At 35.1% G+C, this 14196-nt stretch overlaps 1 protein-coding gene across 5 annotated transcripts in view; it reads left to right on the top strand.

Annotated features, from left to right (window-relative positions):
* Nucleotides 1–13258, top strand: part of SCAPER (S-phase cyclin A associated protein in the ER) — a 354496-nt gene extending 341238 nt beyond the window's left edge. For 4 of the 5 annotated variants that reach the window (XM_039490831.1, XM_039490827.1, XM_039490829.1 and 1 more), the window contains exons 30-32: nucleotides 7294–7485; nucleotides 10421–10472; nucleotides 12231–13258. In XM_039490831.1, coding sequence (XP_039346765.1) covers nucleotides 7294–7485; nucleotides 10421–10472; nucleotides 12231–12337 — 351 coding nt within the window. In that variant the 3' untranslated portion in view covers nucleotides 12338–13258. The remainder of the gene's footprint in view (nucleotides 1–7293; nucleotides 7486–10420; nucleotides 10473–12230) is intronic. The other variant, XM_039490828.1, reaches the window with a different exon arrangement.
* Nucleotides 13259–14196: the final 938 nt, after the last annotated feature.

Here is a 14196-nt window from a genome sequence, read left to right as displayed (position 1 = left end):
GAGAGAATAAAAAGACTGGGACTGTTCATTTGAGAGAAAAAATGCCTTGGGGGGGAGATATGATACCAGTCTATAAAATCATGAATGGAGTGGAGAAAGAGAATGGGAAGTGTAATGTACCCCTTCTTATAACACAAGAACCCGAGGTCACCCAAATTAATAAGCAGCAGGTTTAAAACAAACACAAGGAAGTACTACTTCACACAACACACAATCAACCCGTGGAATTTGTATAACTGGGTTCAAAAAATAATTAGGTAAGTTCTTGGAGCATAGATCCATCGATGGCTATTAGCCAAGGTGGTCAGGGACACAACCCCACGCTCTGGGTATCCCTATACCTTTGACTTTCTGAAGCTAGGACTTGGTGACAGAGAATGCATCAGTTGATAATTGCACTGTTCTATTCATTCCCTCTGAAGCACCTGGAACTAGCCACTGCCGGAAGACAGAATACTGTACTAGATGAACCATTGGTCTGAGCCAGTATGACCATTCTTATGTTCTTACGAGTTCCTGTGATAGATAGGGACACAACTTGACTAAGTAAAGTCAAATGCTTTTTGGGAGTTTGTTCCTTTGACTAGTCTTTAAAGCTCATTTGCTCTCTGACTATGGAGGACAGCATATTGTCAGCTTTCCACCACATTGTTTTTAACATAAAGCATAGTGACCAATTTTTTTAAACAGAAGAACAAATAATTCAACATGAGTGAATATTTTTAATTAATATTCAAATATTTTGGGACAGTGACAATTTATTTTTTTATGTTTTGTAGAGCTCCATACATACAGACAGTGCTCAGCAAATAATAATAAATGGTGAGATTTGTACACTGAGGATGACTTGCAAAAGATGATGTTTTATTGAGAACTTGACTTGTTTGAATCTGTTCAATACTTTCTTCTTCCAAATTTTGTTTTGCCTTTGTGTACACATTAAAAGTTGCCACTGCCTCTGATCAGACAATTAATTAGCCTCTTTGAAAGATAATTCCAGTGTTTTTGTCATGGATATGGGCAAGAATAAATGGCATGAATGATACCTTTCCAAAACTGAAAATGTCTGCATAAGACACAGAAACCAAACCTAAATCTACCACAAGGAGTAAGCTAAATATTCCTTTAAAAATCAGCACTTCTACTCTACAGTAATCCTAGATTCAGCTTCTACAATATACAAGGGGCAGAAAAGAGTGTGATTGAGGCTGCATTGTCCTTTTGTTACTTGTAATAAAATTTTTTACAGTACTTAGTGTGTGAGCTTGGAGACACTAAAAACCAATCTGTGATCTTAACTGAAGTTAAGCTTCTTTAAATCTGTTTAAAAGTTTCTGGCAAAAATTTAAATTCAATTAGTCATCGTTGTCGTTCTCTCTCTTTTTTTTTTCCTCCTCCACCTCTAGACATACGTAAAATGTGTGCAATTACCATTTGGAAATAAGAATTTTGGATTGTCACCAAAGATCCTTGTTGTTAAAATGTAAATCCTCTCAAAACAATTGATTAAGTTACTGTACTTTAAGATGTTAATTTCATAATATGCATTGATATTTAAAACCTGCATATGGATTGGTATTGTAGACTTTATCTAGTATATAAATCATTATCTTGAACTCAAAGTTGGCTAATGTGAAGTCTTTGTTTTCCCAGTATTTACATACATTCATTCTGTAGATTTGTAGCTTTGACTGCAAAGTTTTAGTTTGTTTAATGAGAAATATATTTGTCAGTCATGGAATATTTATGCCTCTTAGCCACTTAATTGTAATTGTATGACTGTTAAGATTAGAGGATCCTTTTCTCAGTTTTTGTTATAAAATTAAAATACCACTTCAAGAGATTTGTCTTCTACTTTGAGATATAACTGCTAGTCTACACCACGCAAAAGAGCTGAATCCCATTTGTTATGAAGATGTCAGAATACTGCTTTGACATGCATTCCTCTGGCTCCAATTTCATAGATATGTGCATATTAGTAATTTTCCTTTGTGTAATCAAAAAGAATATAGAGACTGTTTAAATCAAACATTATGTGATTGGGCAGTTGGCCAAAATAGAGAGCCCCATCTTATTATAGCTTCTCTGTGTAAAGGTTCCCCATAGATCCACACATGGATATGTTCCTGCCCATTCAAACAAATAGGTCAACTGCCCCTTCAGGACTGTGTCTCACTTCCCCACGCTCCTCCAAGGGCTCTTTGTGGGCTCCAAAATCCATACAGAAAAGGAGAGTAGCTTTGGGCTACTTATGCATCATTCCCATCCCCAGCCCTGGGGAAAATCCATTCAGGGGCTATTGGAGCCTTATGGTTATTAACTTCTGAGCAGAGCTCTTTCTGCACAGGAGACTTTCCTTTAAGAGGTAGAGAGTGCCAAGAGTGGGGAAGGGAAGCCCTGTTCGCACTCCTGTCTCGACAGAGATCTAAGACAGAGCTGCGAAGTCCAGGAAGTGGTATGGATGACCTTACCCTGCACCAATACCCCAGATCTTTGGGCCAAACCACTGCCAGTTCTATGAAGGGGAAAACCCTGTCTCTCAGCAGAAGAATTAGGAGGAAATGTTGTGAGGGCAACCTTGTGTTTTCTTTGCAGCCATTCCATCCCACAGGGAGGGGGCAAGTACAATTTTTTTTTCCAATGCCTTGATTTGATTATCCTTCCTTAATATTTAGAATGCTGTGTAGCATATCACCTGTCACATGTCATTCACTTTTAGAATATATCCAGCTGTGAAAGGCTGAGATTTCTAGACTGGTGCTAACTATTACATACCTAGGAACATTTATGTTTGGCATTCTAATTATAGATATATATATATAGTGCAACAAGCTATTAAGTAATATCTTACATTTGTATAGTAAATATTATCCTGAATGAACTGTTGGATTGGGAGTAAAAGGAAGGAAACAAAATCCCAGAGGCACACTATTTTATAAAGATCAGGTGTATCTTGTGGCCACTGGATTCTTGCTGTGAATGAACTGGTTCTGTGTAATAGACCTCCTTGCATTTCTTTCTCATCACAATATTTGGAAATGCCTCTTGTTTAATGAGATAGTTCTTGGTGTAACGCTGAATTTCAGACACTGCACTGTTTCATAGTAATCTATTGCATATGTTAATTTTCTCTTTACCCTCTTGGGTCATATTTAACATGTAATCAGGATAAAATATCAAGGCTGGCATTAAAGGTAGGTGGCATAGGCTGCCATCTAGAGGCATCAGAATTGAGGAATTGTGCTTTCCCAAAAGGTCAGCTTCACAAACACCAGTTCAGGATCAGAATGGCTCTTCACTGTTACACAGTGCTTGCAAAGTGCAGCCAGGGCCCAGGAAGTGCTGAATTCACCTGTAAGGAGGGATGGATGCCTGACACTAGGTTACTAGAGACACTGGATGCTGTTGGGACAGGAAGCTGAAAGGTCAGTTGGTGGGATAGTGAAGGACAGACACAAGTAGGCACCTCCCAAAGGCCTTTCTAACTGCCAAACTTATACATGACCCCTTCTTCCAATGAAAAGCATAAACACACCCTCCTAGGTACCAAATTCCCCCACAAACACTAGTGACAAGTATCCTCAATTGGACCCTCGTCTAGCTGCCAGACCTCTTGCATCCCCAGCTTCTGGTGACAATAGCAAGAAAGGTGTCCCTTTCCTTTTAAAGGTTTTCCATTTTAAAAAGTGTGGTCACCCTACACAACCTACTCAACAGGAAAGGAAATAGGAAGAGGTCATCACATCAGCCTTCTGCCTAGAACTCTCAGAGAGCTCTGACAACAGTTTGCTCTTGTTTTAACATATGCAAATTAAATGCTAAAAGTAGTGAAAGAGATTGGGAAGGTTGCAAATTCAGGCAGAGACCAAACATGAAAAATGTCAGTCTTCAAAGTGAATGTTTCAGAAAGTTAAGAATAAGTGAAAAAAAGGAAAAATGGAAACAATTTTTCACCCTTTTGTATGTAGCAGTCAAAACTAGTGCACCTGCTGTAATACCAAAGATTTGATATAGATGTTAATTAAAATATCACACATGGACCTGTAAAGAATATTATGATAATACATATACATAAGAAATAACTAATATATTTTGTGCCATTTTTAAGTTGTGTTCTCAGTAAGTTCTACGTTTCAGCTAATATGACAATGTTATCTTCAACTCTACAAGATGGACTATAGCTCCTAATTTTAACAACATTTAACTTTTGAGTGGACTGTGCCATTGGCCCCAGTTCAGCAAACCATTTAAATATCTTCTTAAAGTTAAGGGCATGAGTAAGTCCATTCCTACACAGAAAAACACTTAAATATGTGCTTAATGTCAAGCATGAGAGTCCCATACTGGGGCCTTTAGCTCTAACATGTAGCTGAGAACTCCTCACTATAGTGCATTGAGCTTCACATTATGAGTGTTAGCTGTGTGATTTTACTTGTAGACAAACAAAAATGCAGTATAAAAACCTTTAAAATAGTTACTTTAGCACCGTATTTTCCAGATACCTGTTTTCTCTTCCTTGGTAGCTGCATACATTGTGAGTGTGGTTCAGCCAATGTATGTAAGCATTAGTTGCCCATCTCTTTACCAGGTTCTTTTCCTAATTGTTTATGTATTGGGCCAAAATACAGCTTGAGGTAAGCAGCTGCATCTCCCACGGCAGTTCTCTGAGACGAGTCCAGCAGTGAAGTAAGCAGTAGAGCTTTATGATTTTTTTTATTTAAAAAAAAATTGCAAAATATTATTTTTACTAATTCTAATAAGAAGTGCTGTAAATGACACACTGGCTTAAGTTGGTCAGAAAATGGGCATAAAAGTCATGAAGCTTTTACTGATTTGATATTTAGGCCTCAGTTCAGGAAAGTATTTAAGCAGATGCTTAACTTCAGGTATGTGCTTAAATCCTTTGCTGAATAGAAATGGCCTGAATTGGGGATTTTAGTAAATGTGACAAACAAGTGTATGCTCAGCAAGCTGGAGGAAGAGTGGCAGGAAAAGCCAGTTACAGGAGAATTACTGGTTCAGATAGACAATGAAAAAATAAGCACTTTTCTTCACTGAATTGTGGGAAGAGGGAATTCTAGCTCAGGTTACAGCCTCTTACTTACATCACTACTCTGATCCTACAAATCTTGCCAGGATCCCTCAGCAAAGAGGCAAGTGAGGATCTGATATTACTATTTTAAAAAAGAGAGAAAAATTAACTTTAATGTTGAGACTCTACTTAACCATCATAAAGGAGAGTAAAAGGGAAGGTTTTGATTTGTTTTCTTTACTGTTCACTATTATAAATCAGATGCTGAATTTTATTTACTCCATTCACTGAACGAAGAAGCTGTACTTTTGTTGTAATTCTCTTGTTGGTTTCTTCAGAGTATATACTCCCAGTTGTATCAGTTTTATCAGCCATGTTGGATACAATGAACTAAAATCATTAAATTGATTCCATATGTGATAAATGCCAGACTTAAAATAGTCAGTGCCTCTAGTATATTAGCTCACTGCATTTATTTGTGATGCCTACATAGTAACCCAGCCTTAAAACTGAAAAGAAAAAGATTTTTAAATATTAATTCTATGAATGCAGTAGCTACTTGGGGATGAGGTTGCTAACTATCCGTACATTCTTTGAATAGCTAGTTAGAATTGGTAGTGTAGGATGAGAAATGAAGTACCCTGGAAATCACTTTTCCTGCCCCTTTGTCATGTACAATAGCCATTAACAGGAAGCCAAAGAGTTCTGTCATCCTTGAGTCAGAATTGTATCAGCTGCAGTTATTCCAGCCTATGGTGGAATTTTTTAATTAATTACTCTTATAGCAGTAGAATTTAAAAGAGAAGAATACAGAGTTACATTAAAAATATTGAAATAGCTAGGGTTGAAAACAGTAATTGTACGTTCAAAAATGGTGATCGTTTGGTTACAGAATTTGTAGCTGATAATTAAATATAGGTTCATCCTGGTGCTTTACTGATAATGTAGATAATATTTTTCTCAAAAGAGCAGTGTCTGAATGCATGCTAAATTGTCACATATTTGGTTGTTTTTTTTAAATTCCTCCTGGATTTAAGAGAATTAAGACATTCCTATCAGAATTCTCTGAAGGGTTTTCAATGTCTTTTTGGCTATTGAACTAAAAAATGTGAACTATTACTTTGTTGATCTTGTTCTTAAACCAAACTGCATTATCAACTGAGAGTGTGTTCTTAACGTATTGTTAAAAGTGCTTTGAAAACTTGTAAATCCCTGTAATTTATGTTCCTGTGGTCTCCACTGCTTCTTTCTGTCCTTCTGGTTTTAATTTGAATGCAGTCCTGTCTGGGTGTGTACCTGTAAAATTGTGTTTTTCCAAGTACAATTTACAGTCATGACCTTAAGTTTTACAGTGTTCCTAACCTTATAGGAGCTTCCTCCTATACTGAAAAGCCAACTTTGGGTCAAGCAGCTCTTTCATATTATAATTGTCTAATCAAGGTTACTCGGAACAGATCTGATTTTGACATTTTTTAGTTTATCATCAAGACTTTGTAGGACTAGTGAGTAAATTAGGAGGGGTCCCCTGCAAGATACCATTAATGGCATTGCTTTATTTCTTCAGATGTACACAGTTGTAAACCTAGCCTGCTTCATGACAACAGTTCCATTTATCTAAACAATTCTCCTTTTAGAGTGAATGGCACTGATAGAAACTGAGATAAGAAATACAGATGGGAGGATCTTTCTGAGTCTATACTTGCTGAAACTCATTGCTGTGCAATTTACAATCACCTTTTCTTTTCAGTGCCTGGGTGAATGTGTAGCAGACATCTGTGATGAAACATAGTCTTTTATAATTGCTAGAGAGAATTATAGTAAAGGATGAATATGCATCATAAGGGTTATTTCATTACTGGTGATCTCTTTATTATTTTTCTAAAATCATGCTTATATTTTAAAAGTGTGTATTTGTAAATTATTGTCTCTTTGCAGTATTTCTTTGTCTCTTACCGCACCATTATAGTAATCTTCAAATAACTCTGTTTTTATTTGCTTAGGGTTTTTTTTTAATTATGCAAGAAAAGGATGCTTTATAATCAAATATTCCTTACATTCTTGTAACTGCTATGGATATAATACTTGTATTACAGAAATTATTTTGATTAAATCCTCTGAGCTTTTCTTTTAATATTCATTACACATTTTTTTCTCAACCATGTTCTTTTAGTTACTATAGTTTCCAAATTCCTGTCAGTTAATGTAAAAGGAAGAGCAGATAGCACAAGTGTTCTAATGTTGTGTTACTCTTGTATTTTCAGGTAATTGTACAATCTGGCCGTCACCCCACAGTGCTGCAAAAACTATGCCAGTTGCCTTTCCAGTATTTCAGTGATCCTCGCCTAATCAAAGTGCTCTTCCCTACGCTAATAGCTGCTTGTTACAATAACCCTCAGAACAAGATCATTCTGGAGCAGGAGATGAGTTGTGTTTTACTTGCCACATTCATTCAGGTAGATTTTCTAGTGACGTGCAATTACACACAATCTGACTACAATACTTTGGTCTTTTCTGTGCATATCAAATTAATTCACTTTAGATAGTACAAATAAATAACATTTAAGCACTTTAAAACATCTTCCAATTATTTTTCAAACCACAGATTATTTCTGTACTTGAGGCTTCTTGTAGTACTAAAAGGTTTCTAAGTAGTTGGGTTCTCACTGTCACATGTGGGACTCTATTTTCATCAAAGTGACTGGACACGGTGAAATTTGCACTAGTTGCAGCTATTACTAGACAACTTTTAAAATACTGCTTTTTGAGGAAGATATTTTATTGTTCACGTTTGTTTTCTATAATGCATCTAGTTACAGATAGATACACAACTACATGCTGTGTACAACAGATTTGCAGAGAGAATTTAATGATCATTCGTGCATGTGTGTGTGTGTGTGTGTACATATACACACACACATAACACATGCACACACATAAATAAAAATACCAGAATATATATTATGGTCCTGATCTTGCAATCTTTACATGTGTAAGTAAACCACTGAGTTAATTGAGACTGCTCTCATGAACAAGGGTTTGCAGGATTGTACTCTCTTTTTGTAAACTGATGTTCTGTGCTTTATTCATCAGCTTACGAAAAACATATATATGAAAAAGTTTTATTAACTATTTTCAAATTAAAAAATACATGCAGTTTAACTAAATATTGTGATTTTTTTTTATTTAAAACATTTTGATGTTGATTGAACAGATTGAATTCTGTAGCAGTCAAGTGAAAGTTATAATTGTTGGTAAAGCAATATTGTTCGTAGTTGATGATGTATGACCAATTGAATGGAGAAAATTAAGTTGTTGGGTTTTTTTTCAAAAGCTTTCCAAATTTTCCAATTCTAGACTGGATATATTTTGGGGAGAGGACATGAAAGCTAAATAATTATTAAAACGTCTTCAGATGACATCACGTTTTTCACTGTAACTTTCTATTTTCATCATTTTGAATACTCAAAATTTTTACATAATTTTTACAAAGAACACTAGAATTTAACACTGAAAAATTTGTTCCTCTTGTAACCAACTCATTTTTGTATGCATATAAAAATATAATTCATTTTTTATTTTGATTTTTCAAAAGTATAAACATATGCTTATAGGAAATCTCTAGTTGCCTTTGATATAACTTAAGAAACACAAGTTCAACATCACATGCAAACAGCAGTTTCCTCAACCAGAAAGGGAGGGGGGAAAAATTACTCCAGACACTAATCTGATCCTTATAATTGAAGTTATTTACCTAGCTTTTCTCACTGTAAGAGTGAAACAGGCATTGGTGATGGTCTCTGATCGAGAAGCCACAGCATAAGCTAACCTTTGTAATTTTATTTTACTTTATTAAATATTAATTCAGATGCTGTTTGTCCTGATTTGCAGTTCATAGGAACATTTGAAGTCAAATGCCAATGGCAAATTGATTTCTTACAGGTTTTTAGAAAATGTTTTGACATCAAAATTAAAAATCTAATGGCAGATCCTCAGCTGGTACAAATTGTCACAGCTCTGTTGACTTCAGTGGAGCTATGACAGTTTACACCAGAGAATCTGGCCCGAAATGTTTAAAGCACATAATAAGTACTGTAAGAGTCAAGGAATTTTCAGATATCAATAAGGAAATAACAGATTTACATTTATATTTATATGTCAACTTACTGTCATCAGGAGACAGCCTCTGCAGTCCTTACTCAGTTAAATCTACCATTTGCTTTAATTGGAGTTTTATCTGAGTTCAGACTTTAGGATCTGCCTACCTCATTAGAGAACGGGATCCTTTATGCTAGGAAATGCAAAAAGAAATTATTCTGGTTATTTTAATATTTGGCAAATATATTGGATATATACAAATATATATCATAAAAAATATGTCATTAAAATATAGTTGTGTTTTAGAAATGTGTACAAGGCTAACTCAGAAGAGGAAAATGATTCAATCGGACTTTACAGCTATACATTTAATATCACCCCAGAAACAGAATTCTTTCCACACACTACATCATCCTAGTTATTTTTGTTGTTTCTGGATCTGGATGCAATGCATTTAAATAGATCAAAATATTATTTAACAGAATATATGTGATTTGATAAATCATTGCTCTTAGAGAATATATCAGCATGAACCAAAAATATCAGCTATGTTTGACAGATACTTAAATGAAGGGCCTGATCCTGAAAGCCCTTACTACTGACTTGAGTAATCCTACTGGCTACTTATGGGCATGAGTCTGCTTCCATTGAAATCAATGGCAAAGTTCAGACTTCACTGGGATTGAGCCCTGCATAAGCAAAATACTACAAACAGGGCACATGGTATGCAGGATTGGGCACCTAGATTTTATTATGATCTATTACTATTGTGCAGTCAGTTACTGTACGATCTAGAGTTAGTTACATCTGTGACAAAACTCCCATTGATTTCTATGAGATCAGGATCAGACTCTTGCTGTAGGTAGAGATGATAAACATTAGTAATATGTGAGTGACAACTGAAGAAATCCTTAAGTATATATTATACAAAGTGGAAAATATGAATCTGAGACGACTTCTGTTTTAAAGAAATGCAGCGGTAGCTAGAGTTTTATTAAAGTTAAAAATCATATAATGATAAGAAGTGGTTCTAATTTCATAAGAAGGTGTTCTGCGTGCACAAAATAAAGGCATTTTTCTGGGAAGTGTTATTAAAATCAACTGCATATAATATGATTTAAATGTTAACAGTATTTTGTTATTTCTTTATAACAAACAGATATGTTTATTCATTCACAGGTTTCATTAGAAGGATTTTATTTTCTTGTAACTATGAAAAATTAAATCTCATCTCATTTTTACTTCTTCATATAGTAGATCTGAAAACTAAATAACATTTGTTTTATTTTATAGGATTTCACACAGAATTCAGGCCAAACAGATAACCAGTCTTCTCAACAAAGGGGTATGTCTCCAGTGAAATTTACCAACTTAGCGATTACATAACAAAAATGTGGAAGATCTTGCATTTACTGTGATTAGCTCATGGTATCTGCCCTCACAATAAAAAAGTGCAGTAAACAACAAAATGACATCACATATTTAGGGAGACTCTTTTAGCTTAAGTTATTTACATGAGTTGTAACATAAGTTTTACTGCTTGTAGCATCAGACATTCAGAATGTAGATATTGTTAAATGCAGTGTGATGTGTTAGTGTATCCTGCAAACACTTAAACGTGCATACATTTACTCATGTTAGTAGCTCTCTATTCAGGGGTTTTAAGTCACTGGAGCCAGATGAAGATTTTCAGTGCACCCCAATAGTCCCCCAGACAATGGCCGGAAACTATGAGTAAAATATTCTCCTGTGATTATATGCATGAGCACTCTATCAGTTTGTAAAAGGTTACTGCATTGTTTTCCTGTGCTTGTAAATACCTTTGGAATGTGGAACATGATTAACCACTGCAAGCTACATTTTTGAAAGATGTTCATCTGAGACAGCCATTGCCTAGTAGTCTGACTTGAGATTTAGATGTGCGAGTGACTCAGGAGCTCATTTTGGGTTCTCCATATTGAGCATACAGTACAGTGGACCCTTTTATAGTCTTTTTTTTATTTCAAACACCAAGAAGTGATTCACGGTGATAACCAGTTAGCACATTGCAGTACATTTAACAGGATACTGTTAGGCAGACAAGGTGCAAAATTGAGGCTTTGAGTTTTTTAAAAATGTTTACAAAATCAGATATTATAGCAGTTACATGATACTTTTTAATATCAATTAAAACATTTTTGGTTTTATTTGAAACAAACACTTTGCTGCAGTGTTTGTAACACAGACATTACAGCATTGTGTTTATGCATGAGAACCTGCAAGTGAAACAAATTAAAACCAAAGAGAAAATGAACTATTTTATTTTCATTGTCCAAACTGAATGAAAGACAAAAATACATGGTGACAAGTGAGTTTGATTTCTAAACTAATTCCAATTATAACAGTCTAAGGTATGATTAACAACATAATCAGGATCATTTTTTTAAATATATCATTTTAAACCTCAAAGATAATGTCCCGTTAAATAAACAAGGTTGGACTTTCATTCTACTTGATACAGTGGAATTTACTTTTTATATTGAATCGTGAAGTGAATTATGATCATTTACAGTAGTTGAGGAGTCTGATCTTACAAACCTTTACTTTCATGAGTAGTCCCATTGACTTTACTGCAAGTACTTATGAATGAAAAGAGTACTAAAAGTTTGCAAGATAGGGCCCTAAGTTCCTGATCTTGCTATGAGCTTTCTGTGGGCAGATCTCTTCACCTTCATGAAACCCCGTTAAAGTAATTGGTAGCCAGTGACAAATGAGGGCAGTCTCAAAGCGGCTTAACTGAAAGGGACTGAATTGGTCCCTGACTGGTCCCAAAACACAGGGAGCACAAAGGTGCATAAAGCCCAGTTAATGTCTGGAGCAGAGCTTAGCTGGAACAGAGAGACTGATGCAGTAAGTGTCTTGCCATTACTTCACTGAGGTAGGATAGCTCGCTTCACCAAAAAAATAATCCATCCATAGTTGCATAGAACTATTTTTCTGTGTTTTAAGGGCTTTGTTTATAGGAAGTAAAAGAGGTGGATCAAGTTGAATTGCCCATGTTTTTTATTCTTGTTTCATTACCATATTGAGAGAATAGTTTGATAATTTTATGTTTTCTCTTTAGCAGAAAAATTCTTCACTTCCCAAGATTATCTTGAGCTGTCTAACAGATTCCCTTGCCAAGCCTGGGAAGAAGCACGACAGTTCTTCTTGAAAAAAGAGAAAAAATAAGTGTTTCATTTTGTTTCGATTTTTAAAACATCTAACATGTTAATGTTAAGCAATTTGTCCTAATTACATACTTTAAGAAACTGTTTTGGAAACTTCTAGATACTCTAAATACTTACGCTGTAGATATATATAATTTGCACTATTTATGTCTTAAGTACTGTAGATACTTTAAAGCGCTGTTTTTTAATTTTGAAAATTGTTTATTTCATTTACATACTACATCATGGTTTTGGTAGCTTCTACCCTATGATGTGTACTTCTTGCACTGTAAAACTGCTGAAATTAGGTTACAAATATAGAATATGTTATCTTCTATATATCTTGTAATAAAATAACTTATTCTGTTTGTAGTGTGACTTATTCAGATTACTATAGACCACAATCTCATAAATAGAAATAGAAGTATTGAGGCATCTTTTGAATTAATCAAAATTTTCGCAAGTTTATGCTGAATTGACTCAATTTAGAGTTCATTTAGACTTTTCTTGTGATTTAGAATAAGATCATTTGTAATAAACTTTTTAAGCCACACACATTTTTAAAGTTTGAATAAGACTTTCATAATAATTGTTAAAAGATTGTGATGCATCTTGGTACTGTTAATGGTGAGTTTTCATAAAGCTATGTCAGGCAATATTAAAAAAACAATTACAGTGTTTCTGTTGAAAATAAGATTTTCTTTTGCTTGTTTAGATAGGCTAAAATTATTTCTCAGAAATATGAGAGACTGTGGTGATTCAGATTACTATTGTACCCTGGTGAATTGTAACACTTACCAGGCAAACACAAACATGAGACAAAAAGGGAAAATATGGATATTATAAACTTATTCAAAACTAAACTTGAGAGAGGCATTAAAAAGGGTGTAACAAATGCCACTATGATGTTGTAAGCAAATAAAAAATTGTATTGTAGAATGTTTAAAGAATGTTGTATATTGTATAAAATCAGACCCCAGGCTTACAAACTGATATGCGAACACTGGGGTGAGTATCTTGAAGAATAGTGTTACAGAGCTCCCCACCATACTCAGGAAGAGTTTTAATTATGGATTTTGCAGGCTCCCTTTCCTTTCCCTATTTTTCCTCAATGTCAAGATTTGTGCATGTAAATACATTTGTTCGCTCTAAGCCAGCCAGCCACTGTCAGGTCAGTCTGTTTAACATAACAATTTTCAGTCACAGCAGAGATTCTGATGGTACATGCCTCAGTGATAACATGAAGGATGGGGCAAGGGAAGGAAGATTCTGATTAGAAAGGAGACAATGTAGAAAAGAATCTGAAAAATCAAAGTTGTTGCCATAGGAAATAGAACACTCATTATGATAAAGCTCTGTGCACATTTACAGTGCTGCATACATAATAATCAAATGTTAAAATATATAATTGCAACACTTCACTAATCCAAAGATATCAAAGCACCTCACAAACAGCCCTGTCAGGGAGGTAGTATTCCTAGATTGCAAGCTCCTTAGAGGCAGGGACAGTTTTTGTTCCGTGTTTGTACAGCACTTAGCACAATGAAGTCCTGATTCATGACTAGGGCTCCTTCTAGCTATCGTAATACAAATTAATAGTAATATCCCCACTGTAAAGATGCAATTGGGAGAAAAGAACCCAGTTCCCTGCCTAAACAGAGCACACTTGAACTCTGTCAGTCTCTGGGCCAGTCCCTGCACCTATTCAAGTCCATGGCAAATTGTCCCTCTGCAGTGTGAACAGGATGGGACCCTCTACTTTTCAAGAGTTTCTGAGCACTTCAGTGGTTGTGTAACAATCTCCTCCTGCTCACAAACTACTGGCAGTGGCTGGATGCGAGTGTCAGTTGCAGCTGGAAAGGCACTCAGTTCACAATGTCA

Source organism: Mauremys reevesii, linkage group 10 (genome assembly GCF_016161935.1).
Source record: "Mauremys reevesii isolate NIE-2019 linkage group 10, ASM1616193v1, whole genome shotgun sequence".
Taxonomy (NCBI): domain Eukaryota; kingdom Metazoa; phylum Chordata; order Testudines; family Geoemydidae; genus Mauremys; species Mauremys reevesii.
The sequence above is the reverse complement of the archived record's forward strand: the minus strand, read 5'-3'. Positions and strand labels throughout refer to the sequence as shown.